This window comes from Chlamydotis macqueenii, chromosome 13, assembly GCF_036417535.1.
Source record: "Chlamydotis macqueenii isolate bChlMac1 chromosome 13, bChlMac1.mat, whole genome shotgun sequence".
NCBI lineage: Eukaryota > Metazoa > Chordata > Aves > Otidiformes > Otididae > Chlamydotis > Chlamydotis macqueenii.
The window spans coordinates 4,983,541-5,008,816 of record NC_141568.1 but is presented as its reverse complement, the minus strand read 5'-3'; the positions used below and the strand labels follow the sequence as shown (position 1 = coordinate 5,008,816).

Genomic DNA, 25,276 nt, shown 5'->3' with positions numbered 1-25,276 from the left:
AATTTAAGGAGACACACCTCCAGCTGATTCTCTCATTTTCATTACCTGCAATATTCACGGTGTCAGTTTGGGATTTGTGTTTTCAGATGCCTGAGCCCTCTTCCTTCTCACTTACGTTGGCCAAGTCGGGGTAGAGATGGCAAAGGGCAGACAAGGTCAGCAGAAGCCTTTTTTTATTTTAAGTGTTGGATGAAGATGTACATAAAACTTCAGCTTTAAATCAATTCTGCCTCAGCTCTTCACCTGTGGGAATACAGTTAATAATCTCCTATTGTTTCCCTGTCCTGCCTTCAGCTATTAGCTGCGCTACGATCCGAAGGAGTGCTGGTTTTAGTGATAATAGTTGTGTTTCTAGAATAATTGCAGCCGCAGATGCAAAGTATTCCACTTGAAGTGGCATTCTTCACACAAAGTCTGCTGATAACTTAGCTAACTACAGGTGAACTCAAACTTTGCATTTGTTTAGCTAAAAAAAAAAAAGTTTTCTTATATGCTTTTGTTCTCTGAGAGAAACATGAAACAAAAATATCTGTCTTTTAAATACCCAGCCCCACACTTCCTGACTGACCCAGCATGAACCACCGCTGCTCTGCACACACTATTTCCTCTCTTTGAAAAACAAAAAAAAATTTAAAAAATTAGCCACAGTCTGCCAATACCTTGCTTTTCCATTGATCTTATCTCTCATCTTCTGGGGGCAGCAAGCTGCTCTTCATGAGAAGGTAGGCTAAAGACAGAGCAAAGTGTGTGTGAGATGCACGATGAGAAGGGTTTGAGACATCTGCTTCTCCAGCCCTGGTCTTTTCTGAGTCTGTTGACTGGTCTCCTCCCTGACATGAAAGTACCTCGCTGATGTCTGCTGTAGGAGGAGGCTGAAAACCTTTTATTTTTCTGTAGTATGAAGGATTTTCTTTTGCTGCTTTTTTACTTTACCTATTTTCTTAGCAAAATATGTCCTTTCTGCCACAATACTGCTATTGCAATGCCAAGTACTAAAGTCTGGCTATTGTCAGACTACAGAAACCATCAAAAAGCATCTTCAGCTCTGGTCTTTGCTTTGTAGCTGAGGCTGTCCTCCTCAGGAGTAGCCAGGGTCTCCTCATCCCGCTGAGGACTTCTGTCCCCACATCAGCAGCTCTGCTACCTCCATCTGCGCTGCCAGACCAGTGGAAGCTGCTGCCTGTCACATGCAGGGAGCTGGTTTTTCTTACTTTTCTTCAGAGATCCCATAAAGAACCACATCTCCGGTTACATTTCTGCAGGATTTTGGGGTTTTTCAGTTCTATATGTTTTCTTTTTGGTTAAATGGTGCCATGATTTGTTTTGTTTTCATAAAATACCTTGAAAAATTAATTCTGCTTTGCCATATTTGAACACTGTTTTGACATAAATATTTGGCTTTTGTTTTAATATGTTAAAAATTATCTTTATTTATAAATGGCTTTATCTACAAAGCCATTTATAAATTATTATTGTCATTATTAGGGTATAAATCAATAGAAAATTGGCATTATTCAACTTCAACATTTTCGTTATTTTTAAAATAAAAATAAAATTGGTGCAAATTATCAGTTGTTGACAAAGGGAACCTTCTTTTAATCTATTTCCCTCTGAGGTAATAAGCCAGGAGTTGTTTTCTGGTCTAACTTTTTAAACCCTCAGTTCCATGTGTAAGCCATTTTTGTCCTGACAGCACGTGGCTGAACACAGGCTGCACATATATATATAAAATAAACGCATATCTCAAAACAGAAATGAGTTGTTTTGTTTTTTTTTTTCCCTAAGGATTAAAGATATTAGATGTTTTCCTTACAGCCCAGCTGCTGGAATCGGCAGAGTCCATGAGGCTCTACGTGTTTGTTAAAAAAGTAAATTATGAACTCCCCTGGTTACAAAGAAAACTTAAAAACAGGAAGAGAGGACATCCCAAAGGTTTAGAAACCAGAAAGCAGAGAATTCAGAATTTGCCTAAGACAAACCAGAAGCTGTAACAATCGTTGTGTTGATCTCAGGCGGGGGCATTATTAATGTATTATTGCATTATTAATGTGCTGATGCAAGGGACGCAGCATGAACGGAGCTCAGTCCCTGAAGGCGGTAGGAGAGGAGAGCGTCTTGCTGGCTGCAAGTGACATATTTCAGGATTAGCGTTCCACTTTCTTTCTTATTACTTCCTTTTTAATTTTTTTTTTTTTTCCCCTGTTCACAACAGCCATAACAAAAACTGTCCTTGTGAAGGAGAAGAGAGCGTCATCGAAGGTGACAGCTTTTCTTTTTAAATTTTAAATTAACCAAAAGGCCCAGGCTGCTGAAAAGTTGATTAGAGATTTTGTATGCTTAAAGGGTCTTAACAGTGCGCTTGTACCCAGGTGGAAGCAGAGTACAAAGAGGAAGAGACCTCCGTTTGACACCACCTTGCTAATCTCAGCAGTGTATCATGCATTATTCTGCACAGGATTAAAGGTAAACTCTGTATTGCTGCCTTTGAGACTCAGCGGGGCAGCTATCCTTTGCAGAAATGGGGTTAAATAATTCCTGATATGTGGCAGAAAGGTTCTGGAGAGAAGACAGTTGAGTTTAAATTACCTGGCAGACCCTTCTGTGTTCTAGCTTTTGTCTTCTCTCCTGCAAAATAAAATATTCTGTAGTTTAGCTCCAGAATAATAAGACTTCTTAATCATAAAGCAAATACAAAAATAATTTCATTTGAAAGAGGGAATGATATCTTAAAATTATGAATCCAGTCTAAAAAAAAGGGTGGAGGAAATGATTTTTGTGTGTGTGTGTGTGTATGTGAAATTTTTAATGTCATTAGGAACACACAGAAATAAGGCCTGGATGCTCAGCTGAAGAGAACTGAGCTGTTCTTAATTCATTCCAATTTGGAGATTGGGCTAAATAAGCATTTGCAAATTCTCATTGCTAGTTCTTTCTTCATTCTAGACATTGTCTCCTGTTAAATGAGAGAAATGTTAGAGATTTTCCTTTGAAAGAAGATTGGTTGGTTTTTAATGTTTTTCTCTCTGCTGGAAAAGTTCAGGTTTAGTGTTTGTTTTTAAGACAGCTCACACAGGGTATAAGTTATTCTACAGCCATTAGCAGATATATTATCTAAATTTTCTCCCCCTGCGTTTATTCCCTCTTTTAAGTTGTTAACATAAATATTAATAAGATTGGGCCCCTGTGCCAGGTCTGTCGTACCTCACCCAACACCAACTCCTACCTCGATCTGTTGACGCACAGGCTCCCTAACACTGTGTGTTAAAAAGATGCTTATCAAAAAAAAGTAGAACAGAAGGTTTTGACCCTTTAACGTGACTCATTCAGTTATGACTGCAGTGCATAAAGATACCATCAGTTGCAATAACGATTTGCATTCCGTACGACTGTGCTGATCCCAGAGATACACCAGATGGACGCTCTTCCAAGGCGCAGGCGTCTGCAATGCGTATCCCAGAAGAGCGTCTCTCATTCTCTCTATTCAGAAATTATCACTCAAGTACATCGTTAATTTTTCAGTCGTATTTTGATTTTAGTGAGATTTTGACATGTATTTTTACATGATTACGTGCTTTGATTAGCCAGAGGGCTTTGCTAAACTTTTTAGAGGTAGCACATGACGGATTTGAGCTGATCTTTGCCTGAGTGAGCACAGATGCAAGGAACTTCTCCCTTCCTGCATGTCCTGAGGGAAGGCCTTAGACAATAATAAATCCCTGCAGTCAGCCATGTATAGCATAGAGAAAGACCTGGGCCGTGTCTGTTTAACGGTCCCGGAAGATCTTCCACCAGCAGGAGCAAAGTCAGCGTTAAGAAGACTTTAGCAGAAGAAATGAAAGGCTGCACGGTGATGAAGGGGAAGGCCTGGACGACTTTTTGCTGAGTTGCAACTCACTTTGTTCAAAACTGTTGTCAAATGCTATTTTTTTTCAGTGCTTCCCACTTGCAATCACATGATTTTTATGAAAGATTTTCATTTTATTGGCTTAAAAAGCACAGGAGAAAAGTTTTCTTGGTTCCCTGCAGAGCCTCCTGCAGTTTCCCTGTTCTGCTGAGGCCTTGGTAACATTGAACTTCTTGCTGTTGGTCATACTGGTAACAAGCTGCTGGCATTTTCCCACTGTGGATGCAGTGGCTGTAGTATTTTACATTTCATCTGAAAGTGTGATTGCAGACCCTTTAAATATACTGGCGTTTTGTGAAGCCAGCAGAACCGGCCCAAGACACTGAGTAAAAAGTTAGTACATGTGTACAAAACCGCATTTTGATGCTTAATTCAAATGTTCTTGCATGTATTTTTAGATTTTTATTGATCATCTCAAGTCACAGCAGAGTTTCTGCTCAACTGAAACTTAAAAAAAAATATACTTCTGACAAATGAAAAGTTTTCTTCTGGCACAGCGGGCTTTGCTGTGAGGAAATACCGTTGCCAAGCCAGGGCACAAGTATAAAACCTGGAAGCCATGTTCTGCGCACGGCGTGCTACTGCTGTGAGATCTCTGGCAAACCTCCTTGCCTTCTGGGCCCCATGCCTTTGTAAACGTGAAATAATGATTTCCATTCTTTTTTAAAATTGTTTTGACATCTACAAATGAAAATGGTTACAGAAAGGGATCGTACTGTATTTTATGTATCAGGACGGAGGGCAGTAACTCCTCAGAAGTTTTTTTAAACACGCTGCTTGCAAATAACAAGGGGCAGCGTGATTGAACTGAGGAGCAGCTGAATGTTTTAGGCCTCAAACCTTGCAGCAGGCAACAGGCCAGCCACTTAAAAGTACAACCTCCCTTCCTTCATGTCAGCTTTTCCGCTAGCGACTTAAGTAGTTCACTTTAAATCAATATTTACTTTAAATATTATGATTAAGTGACAATAATTTACCAAGATTAAAATGAAACTCTGATAAGAACGGAGCCAAGTATACACTAGAACACTTTTTACAAGAAATAGACTTTGTAAGGGGCCTGAACTCTGGTATGCTGAGAAGATGTACTGAGTGCGTTGGACCCGTCACACGGTACGATCGTGTTTGACGGCGAGTCCCCTGTAAAGTCTGTTACTTCAGTTGTGCTGCTGGAGTTGGACAGTTTTCTCAAATCTTTAAGGTCCTTTCCAACCCAAAGCATTCTGTGATTCTATGGTTCTATGAAATGTCAGCTTCATGCTACGAAGGCCCTTTGAGATACTAAAGGTGATGATTAAAACCTGATCAAGGCTTCCCAGCCTAGCTGAAGCCTTGAGGAGCTGGGATGGTACAGGACTGCTCTGTCAGTGCGAACAGTCAGTGGAAGGGATGTCCTTCCCCTCCTCCCTCCAGACTGCAGCAGTTGCTGCCATCTTGTCTCTGCAACAGGGCAGCGGGGCAATAGCTGCTGGGCCACCGCAACCAACCTCTAGTTTCAGACCAGCCTTCATTACTACATCCTGTACATACACAGTTTAATTTTCTTTGGCAAGGGAAAAACTTTGACAAAATAGATGAGTTTTAAAATAAAAGCTACAAAAAGGCACCATGTTCTTTGCATTCACCAGGCCCTAGAATCCCAGCAGCCAGACATGGATGTGTGTGCGAGTGCCCTCTCATAAATCCATCCAAGAAACAGTAAACAGTTCTGCAGAGGTAATACCGCTCCACTTACTGGAACTGTCTCCTGCTAGTCCTGAATGATCACAAACTTCTCCCTCACAGACTGGCACTTGCTTTCTGATAGGAAATTGGATAGATACCCAATCCTGAGATGGTGGTATGCAAGTTCTCTTGACAATGAGTGTAAAATCTGCTTGAGCCCTGCAGATGAGAAGTTCCTAAAAGAAAAGCTTGAAAATGAAGTTTTCTTTATGAAACTTCTGCTTATAGGTCTTGCAGCTCTAACCAGAAAAATCTAGCTGAGCAGAGTACATCCTGCTAAGGAGTGCAAATGCTATGACAGTGTAGTAAATACTTAGGCTAGATAGTCTGTCAGTGATAGTCTCTAAAATATTTGTTCCTCCTGCCTAATGACTCTTTAACATTTCTTACAGTTGATGGGATAAAGCACTTCAACTTCTACCTTCTACATGAAAGATATATTTTCTTTGTAGCTCCTGTGAGGAAGTGGCACCAGTTTTTGTGACCATGATTTATTATATCCCTGAGGCTGCCGAGCCAGTCCTGTGATTCTCTTTCATGCCTTGCTTTATTCTTCAGGGGAAATAATCAACACTTCATTACCAAATGTGACAATAAGACAGGGTTGAAGTTTCCAATGCAGTAATTAAGAAAGTGTCGGTGTCAACACTATAAATTCCCTTTTTGAGGAATTTATGACTGAAATGTAAAAATGTACTCCCAGCTGAAAATCTTTCTTCAGATCTTATAGTATGAATTATGATTATATTTTTTAATAATTCAAAGAGCCTTTTAAAATTATAAGAAGAAAGTTACACTGAAGAAAAAAGAAAAAAGGAAGGAAGATTTTATTCTAGTGGGTAACCTTCTCCTCTTTAAAACACAGAGGCTTTGCTGGGGCCAGATTCTTCAACTCAGAGAACTAATATTCTCACACTTCTCCTCAGCACACATATACAGGCTTTTTTTTCCACAAAAAAAAGGAAAGACTGAACATGTCACCTGATAATTATCTGTGACTTAAGGTCCATACTCTTTACAGGAAGTTCTATTCTCTGCCTGGAATGTCTTGCTTTCGAGGTTTCCAAGTTGGATGGCAGTTGCTGATTCTGACAGTAACTTTGAATCTTCTGTTGTGATTCGAGGGTGTCCGAGTACTCTTACTGCTGGTGTAGTGCATGTGCTGAGTCATAGCTGATGTCTCTAAAAGTAATTATTTTATTGGTTTGTTTTTAAAGATTGCTTAGTCTATCTATATGGCTGAGATTTTGTTACATGCAGTAATTAACGGAATTCAATGTTATGATCCCCACTGCAGCTATGATTTTCTTCCACGTATGTATTTGCTTTGACTGTATAATGACTCTTCAGCTTTAAGAAAGAGAGTTTTATCAGGTAAGCCTAAGGTTGTGCAAGAAATGTTGGGAGCTGGTAGGTTTTAGTCTTCCTTCCAAGACACCGCGGAGGCACAACCACACTGCAGCGTGTCTCCACCAAAGGCTGGTATATTTTGCAGCAGTGCCTAACTTCTGCAGCAGAGTCTCTGACTGTCACAAAGAGGGTGAGCTCCGTGCCTGTGCGGCTTGCGGGTTGTTCAAGGGTGGTTCCTGTGCTGAAGCTATGCCATACGACTGGTGAGGAGACTGTTGGTACCTGGCCCAGCGGGGCAGAACCAGGAGGGTTTGCTGAGGCTGGTATTTGCTGGAACTTAGATTCACTGCCAACATACCCCAACGAATCCTGGATCTGGCAGCAGGGATTCAGAGAATACTGTCATCTCCTGCTTCTAAAATGCCCGGGATCACCTGCACCCTTCAGCTCTCTGTGGTGTGTGGTGTATGCCCTGTGGCTTTGACCGTATGAATGTTTTGGTATTAGCGTTTGCAGCTGCGGAAGTTGGCCGCTTGGCACTAGCGTTCTGTCACCATTTATACAATTTCAAAGGCAGCTTCAACATGAAACATTGAAAGCTTTAAAGATGCAGAGCTAAAAATAAAGCATGGGAGAGACACCTTCGTGTGATTGATACGTATTCTGCTAGTCTCGTTCTTTTACTATCATGTCCCCTGTGAGATGTTGTTCTGTGAATTTGTAACTGCGTCACACGTTATGAAGAGGGAAGCTTTCCCAGGTTTGGCATCCAGAAAAAATGTGAAGTCTTTAGCAATACGGTTCATGAAACAGTGAACAATGATGAGATTGTAATGGTCATCTTTTTATTTTGCATTTAAAATGATCCACACCTTTCACAGGTACTGGGGTTTAGGCTTTTTTTTTAGTTTGTGGTAGTATATTTTGAATGCGCTCTTCAATTCTGTCCCTGTTAAGTCATACTCATAGGGAACCCTTCAGTGCTTTGAACTATGATAAAGACTTGTTAGTTTGCTTATGGGGAAAGTTTCCCAAATTGTTCCTACAGCTTTTGCTGGATACAACGGATATTTTCTTCTCTTCCTGACCTGAGCATCTAGGTAGTATTGCTGCCGGTGTTTGTTGCAGAACCCTCTTCCCGATATCATTTTGTTTCTGTAGTTTCTACATGTATAGGGTGAAAGTATTAATAAAAAATAATCTTTTACTACTCTTTCACCATTTATAAAGCTGTCTGAAATAATGGAAAACATTTTTTCCTCTTGATAGATTAGATTAGATTCTAGTCTGTTAAAAGACATGTCCTTTTCACACCTTTGTGCCAGGTACCAGTGTTGAAAGGAGAGGAGATGAAGAGCCATCTGTGCCAGACTTAACCTCATTTGGGAACCAGCACTTGGAACATTGAATCACAGAACAGAATCACGGAATAGTTTGGTTTGGAAGGGACCTTTAAAGGCCATCCAGTCCAGCCCCCTTGCAAGGAGTAGGGGCATCTCCAACTGGATCAGGTTGCTCAGAGCCCCGTCCAACCTGGCCTTGAAGATGGGTCCTGCTGTTGTAATGTGGAGTGGCCCTTGCAGAAATGGCCAGGAGCTTCCTCAGCCCAGGGAAATCTGTTTTTGCAGACACTGTGTCAGCCTTGGCTCTGGTTTGTAGGCATTTGTTTTGTAGTCTTCTGAATTGGCATGTTCCCTGTGATGCCTTTGACATTCTGCTGATGGATGTAGGAATTTTCCCCAGCTTATCAAACAGGTCTGGGATGAGACCGATGCCTCAAATTTCATGGCAGTATCTGGGGTTGGCCCGAAAACAGCATGCCATGTCCTATCACTACTCTTCTGAATCCCAAACTGGGAAATATCTTTAGTTTTGCCAATTGTAAGCTGAGGTGGTTGTGATATAATGAATTTTGCAGCGGATCCCATAAAACGAGCCAATTTTAATGTGAAAACGTAACCCCAGTGATAGCAGATCTTCTACACTCGCTCTCTCACGGTCCGGTTCCATCACTTCGCGATTCTCAGCCGAATTAGTGGAATTCTCCCTGCAGCTGAGCAGCAGAACGTACCAGCCCCGCACGGCTGGACAGCAGCGGACACCGCGCCTCTCCTTCCCGCCTCAGCGGGCAGCTGAGGGCGACGGGGGAACGTGGCCGGGCCTGGGGCCCTGAGGGGACGGCGGCAGCGGCGAGCTGGCCTCAAACCAGCCCCGGGGGAGGCTGAGGGACGGGGGCGAGGAGCCCCGAAGGGTCCCGGTCCCGCTTCACCCGCCGAGGGCGGCACGGAACCCCCGCGCCCAGCGGGACCCCGGGCTAAAGGCTGACCGGCCGCGCACGCCAGTGGGCGGCCGCGGGAGGTGGGGGTCACGTGACCCCGCCCCGTCCCGGTGACGGCAGAAGCAGAAGTGGGAGCCGCGGAGAGGCGTGGCGGGACGCGCAGGCACCGCTACCGGTACGACGGCGTCGCGGCGGGAGGCTGCTCCCCGCCGTCTGCGCAGGTGAGGGCGTCCCCGGCGGCGAGACATTGCCCGCGGCGGTAAGGGGCCGCCGGTGACCCCGTCCCACCGGCTCCGCTCGGGCCCCAGCGGCAGCAGGTGCCGCAGGGCTGGGGCGGGGCAGCCGTGCCCTGCGCGGTTCTGACCGGGCGGGGGCGGTGGGCGTGAGGGAGGGTCTGGTGCGGGCGGTGGGAGCTGTCGGCGTGAGGGGGCTCGGTGAGAGCGCTGGGGAGCCGGCGAGGGGCTGCGGGCTGTGAGGAAGGGGCCGGGGGGCGCCTGGCCTGGACGGGACGAGCGAGCCTGGGGGCTCCCCGAGGGGCCCCTGCCACCCCGCACCGTCCCCGCCGCGGGCCGGCCTGCCGAAGAAGAAGGAAGCGTCGGCGTGGCGCCTGACAGCTGCCCCGCGTCCTGCACAGCTCTGCCCGGGGGCGAGGGCCCCAGCCTGGGGCCGGGGCTGCAGGCCCTGCCAGGCCGCGGCAGGTGGGCAGCTGCCTTGCTGCGGTTCCACTCCCCTGCTTTTGCCCAGACCGCAGGGCTCTGAGGGCAGCAGCTGTGTTGCAAAGCTGTGCCAAGAGCCGTGTGTTGATTGTTATTAGCGTTGTGGTAACGAACTGGTGTTGTTGGTGGATATCCGTACTGGCAGCGAGGTGATGGCCTGAAGGCATCCAAAGGCAGAACTAGGGGAAGAGGATTTATTTGCATAAGTGGAGGCTTCAGTGCCTACAGCACATGGGAACACTTGGAAATTGGCTGGAGTCAAACTTTGGGTTGCACTTCTTGGTTGAACTTGTTGTATATCTGGAAAGCACCTGCTGTGTCATATGAGTGATGTTATAACAGAGTATGGATTCAGCAGTGCTTATCTGAGATGTTCTCTGCTAGCCTGTACCTTCATAGTTTGCCTTCCCTACCGTTTTTCCTCTCTTTCTTTGTTTTATCACAAAGAGAGTTAAGAGTTGTAGACTGATCTTCAGATAAGAAGGGTTTGTTTTTGAAACTCTGAAGTACTGAAATTAAGGAAAACCAAATAAATTTTTTGATAGACTAGGTAGGGGTTTTTTTTGGCATGTCCATGTTCACTTAGTTCCTTGCAGTGAGTGCTTTTTAGACCAAATTAGTCTGACTTTCAATAAAAAACAATATAGAAACTACTCTTACACGAACAGTAACAAATGGTCCCAGTTCTGCAGGTGTTACAGGACATCATCAAAGTTCTGCTCCTGTGGTGCCTACAGTGTAAGGGAAGAAGTCGTGTATTGGTGTCTGTGTCTGAACTAGAGCTTATTATATGTTTCTGTGACTACTAGCTCACTTGTTGAATCAAATAAGTGATACTGGACCTTTCTGCTTTAGGCTTCAATGACTCTTTGGTCAAAGAGCAGTTAGTGCTTCTGTTGCATGTAAGAGCGTCTTGTAGTTCATACCCCGCTGGCTTCGAGGTATCCGGATAATGGGGTAATGAGGGTCATTATGGAGTTCTGCTGCGTGAATGGGTTGAAATATTGTTGATTGGAATAGTTGTGCAGTGGTGGGTGTTAGAAGGCTGAGGGACACCTGCGGGTAGGTGTAAGGAGACTCTTAGCATTAAAAAGATTAGGTCTAATATCAAGGGCTTCCATTAGTTCTCTTAGGAGATGTAATGTGTTTTACTGTTAGGAAGCTCTCTGTGATGTTATTCTTAAACTGGAGCAGGTAGCTAGTATAGGAACAGTCAGCTACACTGATAAAATATTACAATGTTATTTCCACCTTTTACTGATGAAATAGGTATCCTCAGCTACAATATTGTTCAATAGTAAATAAAAAACTTGCCTTAGGAGTTAGGATTTCAGTTAGACTAAAACCACCATTTGCTCTGTTTTTGGAAGAAAAAGCTACTTTAAAAGGGGAAGTCCAGTATATTATATTCAGCGGAAACTGTTTAAGAAGCCACCTCTGAGAGGCAGTTCCTTTGTACTGAGGGACTAATCTCTCAAAAAACCTGCTGCATTGCCTTTTATTAAATAGCTATATTTAGAAACTCCTCTTCTTGTTATTCTAACTCATATTTCATTTTACAGTTACACCTGGTACTGTAAAAGGCAGAGCAGATGTATATTTTGTAATAGTCTCCTGAAAAACTGTACTCATTTAAAAGTTGAGGTTTTTATTATTGCAGTGAAGTGTTATTAAAATGGTTAAACCTTGCTCCAAATCATTTTAGTACAATTCTTAAAGAAAAGAGCAAAGTGAGAAGACAGCATTTCTTTTTTTTTTTTTGTCTGAAAACCAGACACTGTACAAAGATTTTAGTTTAATTTAATTTTTTCTTTTCCCTTCCTTTCATGTCTGTTATTACAAGTCATTGTAGCAAGACAAGATGACTATGGCCAACTTGTTAATTCCTAGCTCGTGATAATTTAAATGATTATCTGATTAGTTACAGGGAGTTCAGAAAGGATCAGTTGCGTCCTGGCTAAAATCTGTCATTGCTTATGACTCTTAAAAGTTGTTCGCGCCTTCTCAGTTGTAGGACTGGAGTATATATATGTTTTTCACTATTGAAAGGGTACTCCATTTTCCTACTACAATAACAAGCTTATAAACACCATATAATCTGTATAATGCTTTGCAAAACATGGAGTGAGACATGATTTCTGCTCTAGAGCACTTCAGGTTCACTGTGGGCAATGCAGAAGAGGCCACTCTGCAGGTAAAAAGAGACTGTTATTTGCTTCTCTGTTACCTGAAAAAAAAAAATATTGAATTAGTAAAATGTAAAAAGGGGTTGGAAAGATTGCACCAAACAGCTTTAAAGTTAGACGCATTGCACCGAAAGCAGTTAGTGACACAGTGTTGAAAGACAGTTTTGTGATATTAATGAGAGAGAGCAGAAAAGAGTGCTCTTTAGTGAAGAGCAGGTCAGGAGTTAGTGACATGGGGTGAGGGGGAGGAGGGTTGGAAGAAGTTACGAAAGGGAAGCGAGAAGTGGCATGGTCGAATTAGCTATCAGCACGGAAACTGAAACTGCTTGTGATGGAGAGTAGTGGACTGAGGAGAGAGGAAGAGAACCGGAGGAGATGCTGTGGCTGGTGACTGCATGTGCCCAGAGATTCTTTAAACCTGTCCTGCTCAGGGATGTGGTGAAGGGGAATGGGTGGGAACTGTGTCGGCAGCTCCTGCTACATGTGTGAAAATGATATGCTTCCTTCTTTGTGCATGAATGAAAGAGCAGGTGCCAGGGCATCTTGTTTGTAAATCATCTTGCTGAGGAGTAATCAAGCTTGTAATTAGCTGTTTGATGCAATGGTGTGTGGGAGGCCAAAGCACAGAAACTTGCTAATATTTGAGAGCTGCTGTGTGTGCATCTCTCTTTTGGCTGTTTTGTGCCAAGATGTGTCCCGAGTGTGCGCACAAATACCTGCCAGCTGACATGTGAGTAAGGAAAAGTAGACTCTGTAGGGGAAACACAGCCACGAAGTTTTAGAAGTGCATGAGCCGAGACTTTTTAGACATAGCCAACATTGGTTTCAGAATTTGTATTTGCTCACGTTTTCCCCTCATTTTCTTTACAGTTCACAGAAAGACAGTTAGCTGGCTTAAATTCTCGTATAGGTCAGACTGCAAGAGTTTACGCAAGCTGATGTCATTATTTCTTGTGTTATCTTGTCATTGGTTTGCTAAGCTTCAATCATCAGCATTTCTTAGCTCCTCCTGATGTAATCTCCTTGATGTAATGTCAAGAAGACAGCAACACTGGCTGCAGAGCCTTTGAGGCTTCTCAGACTTCAGAGGTCTCTTCAGGCAGCAAATTGATGCTTCTTTAGTAATACAGGGCAAGAAGAAGTACAAACCTGCTGCAGTTCACCATGGGGATGGCATTTTGGTTAACTCAAGATAGCCTTGTGAATATTTAAAAAAAAAAAAAAGCCTGTGAGAGTAAAGAGATTTTGAGTGTGATTCAAATCTGTTGCAAGTATCTTAAAATGGACGAAGTGGATTTCCAGATACTTCTTAGAGTTGTGGAAATTCAGTTATCCTCAGTTTCAAGAATAGAAGGTTTACTTTCTGTAAATCTCACTTAGTACAGGTGAGATTTTTATGGAACATAATTCTACAAATACCCTAAAACAATAATGAAATTCCTATGGGAATAGTGATTTCTGATAAAAGCTACTTCTGTCTCTGTCACTTAGAGAAGATCTTTGTGAGCACAGGTTTCTCACGGTATAAAATAAATAAAAGCAGATCTCATGCTTGGCAGGAATTTGATTGGTCCAAGTGCACATTTATTGATCTATTAAGAGACTCCTGAAGTCAACAAATCAAGATAAGTATGGTCAGGGTTGATCTTTGTTTAAGGAAGTCTATCTTACTTTGGACCTACCAGTAACAGTTGCCATTTTCTGGGGGGAAAAAAAAAAAAGTGTTGCTGTTCGAAGGCTTCAGAGGTGTATTCTTACTTCTTAGTCCTATGAGATGCCATTTTAGTAAAAGTGCATTTGGACAGAATATGTGGTGTGTTGTGCTTACATTTTACATTTGATGTGCATGTGTAATTTGTACGTGATATACTTACTACAGAAAACGTGCTAGATATTACAGAAGAGGATTCTATTCATAGTTGTACTAGGTACCATTTTTGGCTGTCTAATGAAGAGTTGCTTGTGTAACTATCCCAGGAAGTAATCCTTCCTTGGATGCTGATTGTACTGGCAAAAAAGTTGGAGGCTTGGTAAGTGAAATAAACTGCCATGGTCAAGGCTTTTTGTGCAGTATAATTGCATTTACTTTATCTTTTGCTTAGGAGAGGGTGGTGGCAGAAAATGCTGCAGAGATACCAAATAATTGCTTCCTTAGAAGAGGTTTTAACATAGTTCTACTTTAGTCTGAACACATTTTTTTCATGTTTCCAATGCATTCTTTAGTTTTATTTAATTTAAAAGTTTTCCTTGTTATGACCTAGGTATTATTTTCTCTGGCTTTTCAGTGCGTTGTATTCTTCACATTTTACTCTTTTGTCCTTATTACTCAGGTGTACTTATACTTGGTATTTCTTCCAGGTCTTCCTTGGAGTCTTTTCTGCTTTTTTTTTCTGTTATAATGCTAAGCCTTTAGAGATGTAAATCTGTACTTGTAGTGATGGGAGTGTGCATGCGGTTGAAAATATGAATGCATAAAAGCATATGGGGAGTTATGCCCTTTAACGTGATTTTTATGTATTTGAGCTAACCAAACCTTGACTGACTTTATTTTGGTCTGGAACACTGGGTACTTCTGTGTTAGAAGACTGAGGAAGCAGTTAGTGGTATGGTACAGCTAGAAGAGAGGCATTGGTTTTGCTGAGAAATTGAGATTCACAATTCATTGCATGCAGTAGCTGATCCACCTAGCTCTTCCATTTTAATAGATTTTGCAGCAGCGCATCTACCGACGTGCCACTGGTACTGCCCTCTGCGAGGACTGTTCGTACTTTCAGGATAAAACAGCAAGGATGCTGTTAGTGTTAGCCAGGTATCTGCCTTGTATTTGAAGGGGTAGGAGTCTCTGTTAGGTAGCCTTAACTTAAAAAAATGTTATTTTAAAAGAAATAAAAATGCTGTTCTAAGTATTGAATTTTCTCCCTCTTCTTTCTTTTATCTTTTCAGGACACTGAAAACCATAAAAGTTTGACTTAAAAAAAAAAAGAAAAAAAATGCCCAGAAAGAGTATAAACTATGGAGTGCTGCCAGAGTATGAGAAAAGCCAGATCAAAAGAACCTTGGAGTTGGGAACTGTAATGACAGTATTCAGTCTTAAGAAGAGTAGTCCAGAGAGGAGGACTATTCAAGTCATCATGGAAACCAGGCAGGTAGCATGGAGCAAGACAGCTGACAAGATTGAAGGTTTCTGTGAGTATTTGCAAAGTGTACCTGAACTTGAGTCACTAATAAATTGATGTAATTGTCAAGAATTGGTTTAATGAGCCTTTTTTACACAATGAAGTTTCTGGATGAAAAGATTTTGGTAATTTGCTGAGAGTATTCTGAATTGTTGCAATGTAGATGAAGAATCTTCTGCAGCTCATTACTTAGATGTCTAACACTACTTAAATATGATTAAAGTGCTTTTACCCTAAGCCTTGCTCTTAGAGCTTCCGTCTTTGAGTACGACAGTGCTTGTGTTCTCTATCAATTGACTTGCTGAGTGACAACTGTTTTCCCATAATTAAACATCAAGATCTCTTTTAAATTACAGCAATTAGTACTTCTTTACCCCATCTCTCTCCAAAAAGAAAAAAAAAACCTCCAAATAAAAGGAAACTGAATTAAAATTTCTGTTTTCTCAGGGAATTTGCTTTTTCAGGATAAAAATAATTATTTAGGACCATTCTTGGAAAGTAGCAATGACTTAGGAGGATGAAGCTGTGAGATGTAAGAGATGGCTTCAAGATCCTGTGTATTTTTAGAAGGGTGTAGTGGTTGGTTGTTGGTTGTTTGTTTATTTTGGTTTTTCTTTTTTTTTCCTTTTTGGTAAATACACAATATTTACCTGAGAGACACTGAGAAGTTGCATTCCCTTCATGCTCCTTACTTAGAAGTATTAAATCTGTTTGCTACTGTTTCCATTGGTTCCTGTCTCATTCCTTGTACAGACTGGACTTGCAAATGGAATTAAAATGTAATGGAATGAAAGACTGGTTTTCTGGAGGATGTTTTTATCACTGGTAGTGAAAATGTGGTCATATGCAGTGTTCTGGGAAAAAGCAAACGGGTCTGGACACCTTCAATAACAGGTGCTTTGGATCATAATCTTGCAATTCCCCTGTTTCTCATGTGGAAAGTAAAGGTAATTATTCCTTCCTGTAATGCTGTGTGAATGCCAGTACATTACTGGTTTTGATATGCTCAGATCCCAAAGTGAGGTGTGCCAAAGAAGAAAGTCCTGAGGGGAGATGAATAATTCAGTTATGAGAGCATGGCTTGAGTATGCTTAGCAAATAAAGCCTGAGGTTACGAACAGAGCAATAAGATTAAAACAAAATAGGAAATGACCACTTAATGAATGAGCCATTAGAGTCCTGTGGCAAAAACAATATGTGATCATGTAGTTGAAGACTTATTGTAGCCTTTTGCACAGAGGAGCCAAATTTAAAGCTGTACAGACTGTACATTCCACATTTCGGGGTCAATTTTTTTAGTACTTGACTTGTCATCTTCTTTTATCAAAGCTTCCTGGGAGTGGCGTATGTTTCTGGTAATACATCCTGATAATTAAATAGTTTGTTCTATGCATGGATTTTGACACTTTTAAAAGAAGGTGAATATTGTCATTTGACTCTTACACTTGAATAATAAAGCAGGGTAATGACCTGCTTCCAGTTACAGAGACAGTTATTACTAGCACAGGGAGTATAGTATAGACCTGTGATTTACCCAAAGGCATCTGCCCCTCTTCCCGAAAACTGTGGTACTGTAGCAGTTTTCTTAAACTGAGCAACCTTTAAGTGACCTTTATAACGAAGGAAATTTTAGGTCTGAGAATATGTCAGTCTAAAGCACGAATATGCAAAATACAGTTTTGTTGTCTTAAAAAGCAATGAATCTGCCCCAAACCAAGACGTATTTTGGAGGTATTGTTTCAGAATATAATATGAACAGTTGTTGCAGTTTACCATGAACTATATCTGATCTACTGGAAATGAAAGTCACTGCAGCTTTAACTTGCTGACAGTATTTTTGTTGAAGAGGAAGGAAATATTTTATTTATTTATTTATTTAGTTAGTTAAATTTTGCTATTGCTTCTTTTGACTCAGACTCAGGCTGTGTTCTTGCTTGAAAAATGGAAAAATTTTGGATTTGAAGATTTCATATTTGATGATTAAATGGATGGGCTTTTTTAATACTGGTGAGAGGGGAATTAAAATTTGTGTATCCCTGGAGCTATCCTGAGATTATACCCACTTTGTGGCAGGAGAGAAGTTGTTTTGGCTTGTATATATGAAAGACCCCAAGTATTCACTAGCGGATTGTGTTGACTTTGTAAAAAAATAAACCTAACTTTTTTTGTTTTTATTTTATTAGTGACTGTGAGGGCATAGAATTCTCATCCTAAGTATTATATTGTTTAATATGCTTGTGCTGTACAAGAAATAATATTTGTGATGCGATCTTAATGGTTGTTATTTACACATGCTACAGTCCAGTAAGAATTAATACTGAGTGTGGGTGGGAAAGTTAAGATGACTTCCTGTTCTGTGTGTGCCTTTTAACTCAAATTTGGCAACTGCCCTTTATAAAAGCTGAAAATTGAATGTTTGCATCTACTATGGGGTTTGTGTTTTGAAATCAGATAGTGAGGAGAATTCTTAAGCTTTCGGACACAAAATAGACTGCTAATAGATAGAGAGGATGGAGACCAACTTTTAAACTTTATTTTAATACTCGTCCTTCGGAAATTAAGAAAGGTTTTTTCCTCTGTCTAACTGCCCTGTATAGTGTTGGGAATTTTGGATGTCATAGTGCCAGTTTTCTTGCTGATGAACTGTAAATGTGTGAAGGACGCTCAGTTCCTTGGAGGAAGGACCTTTTCAAGTTTGGTTAATATTATTTTGGAAGTGATTTAAGTTAAGCCCCACAATAACAAAAAGGCAGCTACTCTTAATCTGGAATAAATTGACCCGTGCAAGGAGGTGTAGAGTTAGCTATACTGATGATGTTTACACAACCCCATGGCCCTGTAAGTGGCAGTACTGTGTATTTTAAACTGCATTACTCTTGAAAGGGTCCTTTTCGTTAAAAACCTGTCAGTATTTCTGTTGAGAACAGAACAAAAGAGTTACTAAAAGTATGGCTGTTTCCTGCTCAGTGCAGATGTGTTTCTCTGGATGAGTGAGTACAATAGAGGTAACTGTCTTTAGAAAACTCTTTCTAGGCCCAGACCTTTGGTTTGGTAACAAGTGAGGATACACGAAGGCTAGGAAATGTGATTTTAAACAGTTTCTGTCTTCATTGTGCAGCTCAGACCACATGATGTCTAAGTATTGGAGATTTTACATTGACGTTCTGAAAGACTTGAGTCGCCAGAAGGTGTACAGAAGGGATTTTCTGACAAAAATGAGCTGTGGAGAAACCTCTGTATTTTCCTCTGAATGAAAGAATACAGGTTGGTTGTGTCCTTTAGGGAAGGATATGCTATTTCAACAATAGATCAAAAGACCAGATTATAAGCTGAGACATGTCAAGTAAGTCCCCTCACTTTCATAGAGCAACTGAAGTTCTTGGTCACATTGGTTTAGCTTGGGAGTTACTGCAGTGCAGAGCATAGTGCTACACAATTTCTTAATTCTTCAAATACAGTATCTTAATTTAGCTTCTGGTAAGTTTTAGCTTTACAAATCAGAGAGGAGGCATTACGTACCAGGTCTTCGACTAGTGCTAGTCCTCCCTGCCCACCTGCAAGAGAGGGGGAAGAGCAACCCATCAGTGTTTGCTCACACCCTTCCTGGGTTGTCCTAATGGTGTTGGTAACCTGTGCATGAACAGTCTTCCTTTCCTGTAAAGCTGCGCAGTCAAGAGTTGTTCAAGTCAAGTGAGTTCCTGAATGGTATTTCAGTTTTCATGAGGTCAAACTAGCTGTTGAACTTGTCCAAGCCTATCAGACTTGCTGAAGACAGTAGATGTTCCTGTTTGTAAGGAAACTCTGGTTCTCTTGTACAGTTTGTGTTTCTTGGGTTTTCTGTGATTCTGCTGCTATAAAATGTAATGCTTTGTAGGCCAAAACAAAGATTAAGTGACTGTGGGGCACCTTTCTTTTTGGCCTGTAAAGTTAGGAGAGACTGATGAGCACCTTTCAAGAAAAGTTAAATAAAATTTGTTCATGTTTTCCATTTTGTGAGAGCTCCAAGTTTCCTTCTAGATGAAAGGGGAAAGATTAGCAATGGAAAGAGAGAGGCTGCCCATCCTGGATTATTTTTCAGGTTTAGTGGAGGGCCTGAAGGTTTTTAGTGCTGCTGCTCTTTTAGTCACCTGCTGAGACTGCACAGTACCTTATGTATGCCTTTCCTACATCAAATGGGTCTGGTGCAACCCACTGTCAAAACCGAAATGGATAGAAGGGAGCAATGCACCTTTGAGAAGTGTTTTTATCGTGTATGTTTGGCATGCTTAGTTTCATTAGTGTATTAAAATGAACGCCAGCAACATGTGCTTCCTTATGTGGGCCTGCAGAGAGTTATGCAAATAGCTGAAGGAAGCAGGTCTGAGCTAGATGTGACTGTGTTCACCCATGCCTGGGCTTCTTTCAGTAATCTTGCTATTGCTCTATACGTAGGGACATTTTGGATGCCCTGATAGCTCCAAGATTGTATGAGGGAAATAGGTGTAGATGCTGGCTACAAAATGTCAGAGCTTTTTCTTCTGCCTCTTACTTATTATTGGCATTTCTTTGTATTCTGCACTGTCCTCATTTTAAACTGTTACAGATAGCCTAAAGTTTGCTAGATGGGCTATGGGACTGCTCATGGGGCTCAGAATCTCCGTGCTATTGATCCTAAGTTACCTAGATGATCAGTGCCAAAAGAGTGGTTTAACTTCTGATGACAAATGTCTTTCTCGTGGAGTTGTGTGGTGATTTTGTTGGTTGGTTGGTTTTAACGTTGGTTTTTTGCTTATTTTATTTTTTTCCTATTGTGCTTTGTATGTTGCAGTGTGGTGTTAATATTTCATCAGATCACCCATGCTTTGAATTCATTGTGGTGGGTTTTTTTCTCCCCATTTATATTTCTTGGTATGCACACTAACTCTGGTTTCAGTGGAGCCATTGTCGTTGATTTCAGTTGGAGAAATTTCCATTTCTTGAATAAGAAGTAAGTTTTGGTGAGTGTTGCAGGAGTGCTGCCCAACAGATAAACTGACCTGGCTAAAGGTTAGTGGCTCTGATGCAGAATACACAGTGTCTTGGGGACTGGGGGTTATAAATAGGAATGCTATTTCTGAGAGTGTGTGAAATAACTTTGAGATGATACTTTCACAGCCTAATGTTAAGCAGATAACTTATAAGACTAGTCTTACCTGTCTGCTAGATAGTCAACTGGGAGAATGAAAGGCTTCTCCGGAGCAAAGTTTAGTTCCTGCTGTGAATTACTGTCTGCTGCAGTCTCTTGCTCTGGCCACTGAATGTATAAAAAGCAAAATAAAACCAGCTTCCTAACTCTGAGGCAGCATGGGTTTTTTGTGGATTTTTTTTTTTCCATCTATACAGTTGGTTTAAGTGTGAGAGTTCCGTTGCAAAGCATTGTAGATGTAAAAATGTGATTTGAACATTGAGAGGAATTTTGAGTGTAAAAGGCAGCACAGAACTAAAGGAGCACTTTTTGCTCCTGGGACCCTTTGCCATGGGTCTAAAACCGTGGCATTAGTTCTGCAGCTGGTATGGGATACCAATGCCAGGAAAAATAAGCAAATCCCTTAGAAGTCTAGGTGGACCAGAGTGTTCCCCCACCGTTCTTCCTTGCAGTAGCGCAGCCTGACTTCGAAGCTGCTTGGTACTAGGGAAGGCATTTGGCAACTTTGATTATGTAGTAGGGGAAAGAAAGTGTGTGGTGAGGAGTGTGTTTCTCATTGGGTGATACCCTAGTGCACGTGGGAGCCATGTTCCCATGCTATGGATCGTTTACCTGTTGGTTTTGTTGACTATTGTACATTCATGGGTTTGCAATTTAAGAACTATAGATCTTGGTAGCTATAATAGAGCCAAACTAACTTTTGCTTTGCCAACATGCGAGAGAAGGAAGCTTCAGTTTCCCTATATGGAGGGAATGGATTTGCTTGTCTAATTAGTAGTAAGCTCTCTTCTTGCAGAAACTAATTGATGCATACTCGATACATGACTGTGAAGCTGTGACTTACCAGCATGATTTATTGCAGTGTGGTGCTCAGCGTGTCGCTTCCTTATGGTTCTGCTGTGTATTTTTATTGTGTGTTTACCCTTTACAAAGGTGCGTGGGTCCATGTGGTGGCCCTTGGGTCACGCACACCCTGTGTTTGTTTCTCCCCACTTCAAACTGTGATGGGCTGGCCACACAGTGGGGTTGTGTTGTATGTGCCCGTGGTATCTGAGGGTTACTTCTGCCTCCGCGTCAGCTGCTCTGCTTCACTGTTTCTTTCCTGGGATACCAAATGTCCTCAAACAAATGTACTGTCAAAGCTGAGATAGCAGTGGAGGGAACTACTGGACGGCAGTGAAAGGCAGAGGGGAAGGAAGGGGTGGGCCGAGAGACAGAAATGCTTGTCACTCCTCTGCTTAGACATGTCTGTGGGACTGGCACCTGGGGTTGTTGACTGAGAGTACATTTCAGTACAAATTCACATTTATATGCACGTGAATAAATGAGGGCACAAGTAGGTTATGGTATTTAAGCTTGTAGAGCAAGTCGGTGGAAAGGTGTAAATCTCCAGCAAGCTGATCCATAATGGATATTTCATTCTTTATGAAATGCGTAGTGCTTTCAGAAAAATTATTAAGAGAAAGTTTGTGGTGACTAGAGTTTGAGTAGTCACTGGAAAATATGTGAGTTTCTGCTTACTCTTCCATGAATCCTTCTCTTAAGTGATGATTCACAGCCAGGAGAATTTATGCTCTGAGAAATCTTGTGGTGCCTTCCTTGAATGTGCAAGCGTGTGTGATACAAGTATGCACGTTTCAAGGAAGATTCTGTTGAGGACATAAGATGATTTATCTTTTTTCGAATACCTAGGCTTTTTTTTTTTTTGTGTAAAGAGGTGATCTTCTTTTGTAAAATGATTTAAGCCATATTTTAGTCCTTTAATCTTTGGAAAAGAAAGGCCACCTGTCTTTTTTACGTTCGATTTATTGCAAAATTCTTGAGGAAAAAAAAAATCTAGTGACCATTTAGTTGTACGAGCACACAACAAGAAGTAGGTTTAAAGCATTGGAGGGCCATATTTAGAAAAAGGTTGTATAATATATCCGCTGATAAAATGCTCTTTCTGTGTGTGGACCAAGAGGTTAGGTTATTAGGTAAGGTTGAAAGAGAAAAGGGAATAGATGTGTTAGTATTCATTTATTCTGAAAATTTTGTTTCTCAGAGGATGAAATACCTGTGTTTGGGAATGGCAGAGATGCAGACCTCATGTCAATGTAATTCAAAATTACGAAGCAGGGGAATAAGGGCTATTTAAATTGAGGCATTTGATGCTAATGATATGTGTCACTATAACACATAGTAACCATCTATGTTTTCTTCAGTCCAGACCTTTATTAATGTGGTAGGACTGTCTTATACCTATTTTTATTTTTAAAAGAAAGATATGACTGACAATGCACAACATGTTATTTTAGGATTAACATGGGCTGATAATTTCACATTGTCTCTTTTCTCCTGTTTTTTCTTGAATATTTTTCCAGAGTTTGTAGAACAAAATGATCGTGGCCCACTTATTTAGTACATTTGCCATCTCAAATTCATTTAGTGTTACTGATTGTTCACCTAACCTATGAAAAAGAATTATTAGAGATTGTTAAGATCACTTGAGATTTTCTTCCTGCTCAAAAGAGGAGATTTTATGGAATTTGTCCTCTAGACTATGATTTTTTTTTTTTTCTTTAAAAAAACCAAAGAACTAACTTAGTAAATTGACATTAGATTTAGAATTGTAACCTGTGGGAGCTGCTCTGTTTTTTTTCTCAATGTGCAAGATTGCACTGTGTGTGTTTTCAGATTGTGTTACATCATGAAGCAGAAATCACTAGTTTCTGCAAAATGTTGCACCTGGATATTTAATGATCAAAGCTCATTGGAGAAGCAGTGCATCTATAATATAATCCTGTAGATAATGGGACCAGATCAAACCACGTACAATTTACAGGGTGAGGTGAAATTCAGGGATGCATAGTTTAATGTAATAGCAATCTTATATATGTTGCCGTGGGTGATGCTGTCCTAGCTACCAGGTGGGTTTTTTAGTCTTCATTGTTCTTATCCTGCAGCATGTTTTCCCTGAAAATAAATTTTGCAAATTGTGCTTTTAAAATGTTTGCTAAAATGTCCTGCCAAAGAGAGCAAATTTTGGTTTGGTGCATCCATTTGGCTATCAGGTATGTTGGGAAACTTTAAACTAACACTTAGGAGACTGTTTATTCAAGTGGCTTACATTCTTAAACATAGATGAGGTATTTTTTCCCCCCATAGGTTAACAGCTAAGCTATTTAATTAGAATAATTGTTAATGCTAATGTGAACTTCCTTTATGGTGGAAAACGTAGGTCTTTCCCTTTGGAGAAGATGGTATAAACATTTAGAGCTTCTGTACCTTTCTGGGAGAAGTGATAAGTACCTACGTATTCTGCTGGAGAGTGTGAAATGAGTGCTTCTTTTGGCTTGAATGTTAGGCTTAACCTTGCCAGTTTCTACTAGTGGCTCTTTTTTTTTTTTCTTTACTGCTATCAGAATTTTTTTCTGTCTGAATTTGCTCACTGTTTCAGACATAAAGTAATAAATAAACTTAACTCGCACTGAAAACCCCACATCCATATTCTGTCACTTTCCTTCTGTTTTATATTCTGAATACTGTTAAAAAACAGTATGTCATTGCAAAGTGGATCCACTTCTTGCTCTTTGTGGAGTATCTTTTCAAAGGAACATTAAAATTCACCTTTTTTTTTTTTCTGTTTTGAAATAGCTGTGTTTCAGTTGTTACTGAGAGGATCTTTGTGTGAGTCTTCAGCTGAGTATTTACAGCTTAGTTTCTGTGGTCAAATGAAAACATGAATGTGTGTAGCCTTTAGCTGTTTTCAGATCATTTCTTCCCTTTACCAGCTCAGTTCTGCCATGTTTAATGTTAACTTACAAAAACCAGACTTTCTGTCACAGCTAGCTGGTGAAATGGGGATGGAATGAACTTCATAGATGTGAACACCCCTAATGTGATTGATCAAAGTGAGTGCGAGATGTAGGTGCTCCAGTACACCTTCCCCAAAGTCAGTTTTACATGGCAACATACTTGTTTTGGTTTGTTGCATGGAGTAGAATGTAAACTTTTATAGGCACACATGTAAATTTTACCCTATTCTTATCTCATTTTGTGAAAGTACCTTTTAATTTTTCATATGAAACGAACAGCCATTTGAGATGTGTGGCCCCTTGAATTCAGAGCTCACACTGGGAAGGGCTGTGATATGTTGTTGCTGTGCTAAGCAGTTGTTGTGGTTTAACCTCAGCCAGTAACTAAGCATCACGCAGCCGCTCGCTAACCTGTCCCCTCTGCAGTGGGATGGGGAGGAGAATGGAGAGAAAAAAAAAGAGAGTAAGACTTGTGGGTTGAAATAAAGACAATTTAATAGAACAGCAAAAGAAGAGAGAATAATAATAATAAAAAAAAGAATATACAAAACAAGTCATGCATAATGCAGTTGCGTACCAGCTGCTGACTAATGCCCAGTCCATCCCCGAGCAGCACTTGCTGCCCCTCGGCCACCTCCCCCCAGTTTACATACTGAGCATGATGTCATATGGTATGGAATGTCCTTTTGGCCAGTTTGGGTCCACTCTCCTGGTTATGCTCCCTCCCAGCTTCATGTGCACCTTCTTGCTGGTAGAGCATGGGAAGCTGAAAAGTCCTTGACTTAGTATAAGCACTGCTTAGCAACAACTACATCATCAGTGTGTTATCAACATTATTCTCCTACTGAATCCAAGACACAGCACTATACCAGCTACTAGGAAGAAAATTAACTCTATCCCAGCTGAATCCAGGACAGCGGTCCAGTGAGAAGTTATTAATTTAATGGTAATTTGTTATTGTACATGACAGCTATGTGTGG

The 25,276-nt window shown here is 41.0% G+C and overlaps 1 protein-coding gene across 1 annotated transcript in view; it reads left to right on the top strand.

Moving 5' to 3' along the window:
* Positions 1-9,391: 9,391 nt before the first annotated feature.
* The window catches only part of PLCG2 (phospholipase C gamma 2), a 65,628-nt gene continuing 49,743 nt past the window's right edge, over positions 9,392-25,276 (top strand). Inside the window, exons 1-2 of the mRNA XM_086758065.1 lie at positions 9,392-9,478; positions 15,103-15,345. Coding sequence (XP_086614191.1) covers positions 15,150-15,345 — 196 coding nt within the window. The 5' untranslated portion in view covers positions 9,392-9,478; positions 15,103-15,149. The remainder of the gene's footprint in view (positions 9,479-15,102; positions 15,346-25,276) is intronic.